The sequence below is a fragment of the Zingiber officinale genome, chromosome 7A (assembly GCF_018446385.1).
Source record: "Zingiber officinale cultivar Zhangliang chromosome 7A, Zo_v1.1, whole genome shotgun sequence".
NCBI lineage: Eukaryota > Viridiplantae > Streptophyta > Magnoliopsida > Zingiberales > Zingiberaceae > Zingiber > Zingiber officinale.
In genome coordinates this window covers 123901547-123907584 of record NC_055998.1, presented here as the reverse complement: position 1 = coordinate 123907584, position 6038 = coordinate 123901547, and the positions used below count along the sequence as shown (strand labels likewise).

Sequence of the window (6038 nt, the reverse complement as noted above, 5' to 3'; positions counted from 1 at the left end):
AATTTGTAATAGATAGAAGGGCATTTTAGGGTTAATTCGATTCTACGGACAGAACTGAACTGTGCACATCCATATCTAAAAAAAATAATCCGATTTAAATTTTCTTTTACTTAATATTATAATTCAACATTTGAATTTTTTTTATGTGTTTAATATTATAACCTAATTTCTACACGTCAAATCTAAGAATTAAAAAAATAATAAAAAAACTACTGCGCGCGACTGCTCACAGTCTCGCACGGTAAGTAGGATCGAATTAACCGTATTTTATTGGCCAATAAGTGACAGGCGCAGGAAAGGGAGGGAGAGAGAGCGGTTGGTGAGCAGCGCGATGGCATCGGCGGAGGATGTGGTGGTAGTGAACAAGCAGGTGTTGCTGAAGCACTTCATCCCGGAAGGGGCGCCCAAGGAGACGGACATGGAGCTGGTGACGACGGGCACCATCCGGCTGCGGGTGCCGGAGGGTTCCAACGCCGTGCTCCTCAAGAACCTCTACCTCTCCTGCGACCCTTACATGCGAATGCGCATGACTAAGCACGAGGAAGCAAGCTACGTAGATGACTTCGTCCCCGGCGCGGTATACAACCGCTCACGCCACTCAATAATCACTCCATTTATTTAAAATTCTACTAAAAAGGAGTTTTTGGAGATCTTGCAAAGTGTTTCCCCCTTTTTTTTATTATTTATAAAGAGAAGGACCTCTATTGGAAAGACTGTAGAGATGGAACGCTTTAGGTGAAGAGTTCCATGATTCTTATTTCTTGTGACTAGAGACACTTGATTCATGTGACAGGGATACGTTACTTTAGCCCGAGGGGAAAGGGAGAAAAAAAAAGTATTTTTATAATTTTTAAAAGAGTAGGTGCATGGAAGATACTATTGATTCATAGGAATTATAAGTATCTTGCATTAGCCTGCACATGTCTCGGGAACCTTGCCAAGGGAATGAAGATAATGAGTGGGGAGTAAAGAAAGGGCTTTTTAGTTTTATCTGATCTTCGTCGAGGACAGAGCTGTTGGATTCTTAGTAAATAGTGTATGCTTTCATCTTGCATAGAGTGTTATTTTTTAGCTTTGAAAAGTTTGGAATTTTGGATTGTCAGTGGTGGAATAAAATAGCAGTAAGTAGGATGAGCGATTGCTAGATCTCGAAAAATTAGTGATTCAACTGGCCTGATGCTCTTATTGTGGAAGTGAGTACAAAATGAATTGAGAAGGATAACATACTGCAAAGAGAATAAGGGATAGTTTCGATTGGCTACTACATGTGGGCTAAATTTTGAAAATCTCTCTCACAAGGATACCAGTGTTTATTTTGAGTTTCACAAATTTGATGGCCTTTTAATTTGGCTTGTTTGATGTCCCAGACTAACTGATCCTTTTGTGATTTTACTAAGAAATTGCAGACATATTCTTTATAGTCAGAGTTTACTGAGAGTATGCATCTGTCATAGTCAATATTAGTCCCCTGATCTCTTTTCTAAAATTAACTTTATATGAAAATAGAACTCAAAGAAATAGCAAAGCCTTGGATAGCTAGATCCAGTCAGATCTATGTGAATTTAGCTGTACAAATATAATTTTTCGAGGCTTGACAATAGTTTGTGTAAAGATGTGAAACTTGAGCAAAATTGATGAACTGGCAAGGCAAACATTCTAGGAATTCTCTATCTGGAACAGTTACGCAGCTAATGTCCTGAATCGACTGGTTGTCTCTCTTTAATAAGACAAAAAAAATATTTACATGTTCTTCCGGTTTCAAGATCATGGGTTGATAATGTCTTAGTAGCCCCACTCTAACTTAATGGTAATTCATTTGCTTTAGGGACTTGATAGGATGTGAAGGCAAAAAGTAAGGTATGGATTGAAGGTAATCATAGGCTTTCATGTCAGAAGCATCAGCTTATGAACATTCTAAGTCATACTTCAGGTGTAACGATAAGCATAAATCATAAATGACAGGAGCAGCGGTCACTTAGACAAGTCTATTTTAAGCTTTCATATAAAGCTTCACTGTATCATTTCTACATGCTTCAATTTTGTTTTATCCTGATAATACTAAATTTTCCATCATTGCTTCTATTCATTATACTCCAGTCAATGCATATCCCTCTTCCCCACATTTGTTTATTTTATTTTTGTTTTTATTTTTATTTTTCCTCATTCATACTATAGATTCCTTGGGACAAGAAGTGCTCGGTTTAATTGAGTACATTTAACACAGAGCTTCTTCACAACTAGCCATTTCGTTGTAGTGTAGTTGCAAAGCTTTAATTTTGAAAGGATGTCCTCTACTAGCTTTGTTATTTTCATTAGTAATTCATTACTCAAGAGAATCAATTATAGAATAATTTCCTTTTAGATACTGTAATAACAACAATACAGGTGAGTGATAATTGTAATAATACTAATACGCCTTAGATTTGGTTAGTTTTCATATCTGGATTTTGATGTCATTTTTGTTCTTGTACAGCCGATAACTGGCTTCGGTGTTGGAAAAGTTGTGGACTCCAGCCACCCTGATTTTAAAACTGGTGACTATGTGTGGGGCCTCATTGGTTGGGAAGAATATAGTCTCATTACAAAGCCACAAGGACTTTTCAAAATTCATCACACTGAAATTCCACTTTCTTACTATACTGGTATTCTTGGTGAGTGCTATTTTCTGTATAATTTTAATGAATATCGTGCATTCTGTCCTTTCTAATGTGATAACCGCATGTTAATTTGTCTGCAAAATGATAATTTAGTAGCAGTCATATCGAGATAAAAAACTTGTTGATTACTTTCTAGTTCAATCAAAGTGATACTATTCAACCAAAAATACACTAATATTAATGTTTCCTTTGTGGCTGTACTTCTTTTTAGATTGATTTTTCACTAAAGATAGAATAGACAAAACAATATGAAGTGATAGAGAACAGTTTCGGTATCCATGCTTGTGCCTCCATTTCAAGCTTGGGCTAAAGTGCAGAACATTGTTTCTTTTTCAAATTTCATAAAGCATCAAGTTTACTAATATTAATCACACCTGTTATCTTTTATGTGACATTAATCACATGCATGAACACCATGTTAGTCCTATGCTAGAAGTTTTAGTTGACAAACTTAAAATTCGGTTCTTAGTTTGTTGTTATGCAGATACTTTAGTCAACAGATTCATACTCTAATAATAATTTTGTGGTATATACTTTGTGTTGGGCAACAAATCCATACTCTAATATTAATTTTGTAGTATGAGTTTACTTAAAGGCGAACAACAACGATGCCACTTCAAAACAAACTACCATTTTCTGAATTGAGATGAACTATCATTTTCTCACTCTAATAACAGTTCTACTGTTGTAATCTGTAGGTATGGTAGGTCTTACAGCTTATGTTGGATTTTACGACATTTGCTCTCCAAAGAAGGGGGAGCGCGTTTTTGTATCTGCAGCAGCAGGTGCTGTTGGCCAAATTGTAGGACAATTTGCCAAACATTTTGGCTGTTATGTTGTCGGAAGTGCTGGTTCTGACGAAAAGGTTTGACAAGCTGTGAATTGGTGTTTACTTCCATGAGTAAATTGGTTTGTGGCATACTCATTCAAAGCAATTATTAAAAACTGAAGGATATTCAGATCAAAATACTGTGTCGAGTCAGATTAGGAAGGCTATTACAAATCACTTTTTTACAATAAAAACTGAATGCAAAGACAAAGGCTTTGTGTTTACATGGATAGATCATAGATGAATGAAGTACTCATATTTATTTGATTATCGTTAGAGAATTTTAGTCTTTACTTTCTAGTATCCAACATTTAATACATTGACATTTGGCAAAATGGAAAAGACTAGTATAACATACTATTGTATAGTAAACTTACAAAGACACATCAACTTATATTATTTGTAAATTGTTTAATGTTCCTTTTCTTATTGTTCATTAGGTAAATCTTCTGAAGACTAAGTTTGGCTTCGATGAGGCTTTTAACTATAAGAAGGAACCTGATCTGACTAAAGCTTTGAAGAGGTTGGTCACTTGTCTGAATATGATTTACTGTTTTGAATGTCATGCAGCTGTTTGCATAATGCATGCTCTGTTATAGATGATACTGACTCCTGAGACCATTTAAAAGGTATGTGAGAATGGAAACTGAAACTAGTATTCTGTTTTTTGATGCTTCTGAGCCTAACAGGGTGTTTATTATGAAAAGTAGAACAACATAAGAGCCTTCTATGATTATCCACAAAATTGATACTTTCTAGAATAAGCATTTTATTCAAAGAGTCATGTTTGTTAGATTTGAAGGGGAGCTTGGTGTGGGACCTACAAGGTCACGGGTTCGAATCTCGAAAACCGCCTCTTGCAAAACGTGTATGGTTGTATACAATAACTCTTCTTTAGGACCCCATATTGGCGGAAGCTTCGTTTGTTAGTTTGTATGTCATACAAAATGGATGAATTTAGCTTTAAAATAGAATGTTGTTTTAGCAATGCACTTTCAGTCAGAGTCTATAGTAGTGTCTACATCATCTTGTAAAGGGTTGCCTGTGGCTCAATGTAAGGTTGCTTCATTGCATTATCGGCAATGAGATTCGGTTCACAACTAGTCTCTTTACAATGCAAGGGTAAGATTAGTTACATTGAACTTTCCTTAGGTGGAATTTGTTGCATTTGGAAAACCTTCCTAGTCTATAAAATGATGATGGGCAACCAAAAGTATTTCGTAGAACTCTTTTTGCGGTGACTTATGGTTCAATCTTCTGAGGTTTGGTTATGGCATCTCACAGACTTGTAAAAAATACACTAAATTTACAATTATACATTTCAGTTTCTTTTTTTTTTTTTTATCTTTGCTAGTTAAAAGAGCTCTCTAATTTGTATGTTATTAATAAAATCTATTCTGCAGGTACTTCCCAGAAGGCATTGATATCTACTTTGAGAATGTAGGTGGTCCAATGCTTGAAGCTGTTCTTCATAATATGAGAATCAAAGGTCGAATTGCGGCTTGTGGGATGATTTCTCAGTACAACCTTGAGAAACCTGAAGGGGTGCACAACTTGTTCCTCATTGTTGGCAAGCGCATCCGCCTTGAAGGGTTCTTGGTATTTGATCACTATGGCAGCTATCCAGAGTTTGAAGAGAAGGTTGTGCAATTGATAAAGGAAGAGAAAATTAAGTATTTGGAAGACATAGTTGAAGGCCTTGAGAATGCCCCTGCAGCACTTATAGGCCTCTTTGAAGGGCGAAATGTCGGAAAACAGGTGGTTGTAGTCTCCCGCGAGTAACCAATTGGGAAAATTCGCATTGAGCCAATAAAATCGAGGATTGTAGAACAACAAGAAGTTTGTGGTGGTTATTAGTATATTCAAACCTTGTTTCTTTATGAAACTTTAATGGAAGAAGAGGATATTCTCTTCATATATGACTTGTGCATCTTTAGTTGCGGTTTGTGGATCTTGTGGCAAATAATAAATAAAATTTGCAACTTCGTTTTGTTATTTTTGTTTCTAGTTGCTTCGTCAATAGTTTTTAATGGGTATCAAACTAGCTAAGTAGATTTATCATACTGAGGCTTGGATTGAGGTAAGTTCTTTTTTTATTGTTTTTTCCCTTAAGAAAATCTACCTACAAGAGTAAATAATAAGTTTGAATTTCTCACTTTTAATTTTGACAAAAAAAAAATATAAAACTCATAAAGAAACAATCGAATGTTTTAGATATGCTCACAATTATCTTAATTCACATAAGGTGATTCTTTTGATAAACAGAAGAATGTAATCATGTCATTGTTAAAAAAAAGCATCTAAAAATATGGGCCACTAAGAATCAAAAGAAAGAAGTTTATGACAATTACTGTAAATTTAATCAACAGAATAAATAAGGACTTGAAGCAACCTCAACAAATGTGCATGCCAAATGGCCCAAAATATGAGAAGCTAGTGGATCCATTCAATCGATTATATTGATGAGATTAGCTTTGACAAAGTCAACTAATCCTGATTGAAATGGAGTGTGAGCTGTTACCAGGTTGACCATAAGACAACCTCCGATCAGC

General features: G+C 35.4%; 1 protein-coding gene across 1 annotated transcript; it reads left to right on the top strand.

The window, feature by feature from the left end:
* Positions 1–264: 264 nt before the first annotated feature.
* LOC122002358 (2-alkenal reductase (NADP(+)-dependent)-like) lies at positions 265–5481 on the top strand. The gene is made up of 5 exons (XM_042557500.1): positions 265–577; positions 2474–2651; positions 3356–3522; positions 3927–4009; positions 4890–5481. The coding sequence occupies exons 1-5, from the start codon at positions 332–334 to the stop codon at positions 5266–5268; spliced, it is 1053 nt and encodes a 350-aa protein (XP_042413434.1). The 5' UTR covers positions 265–331; the 3' UTR covers positions 5269–5481.
* Positions 5482–6038: the final 557 nt, after the last annotated feature.

Coding starts and splice junctions, on each gene's coding strand:
- LOC122002358 (XM_042557500.1), top strand. CDS start 332: ATGGCATCGGCGGAGGATGTGGTGGTAGTGAACAAGCAGGTGTTGCTG. Junction 578..2,473: donor ATGACTTCGTCCCCGGCGCG/GTATACAACCGC, acceptor GTTCTTGTACAG/CCGATAACTGGCTTCGGTGT. Junction 3,523..3,926: donor GTGCTGGTTCTGACGAAAAG/GTTTGACAAGCT, acceptor ATTGTTCATTAG/GTAAATCTTCTGAAGACTAA.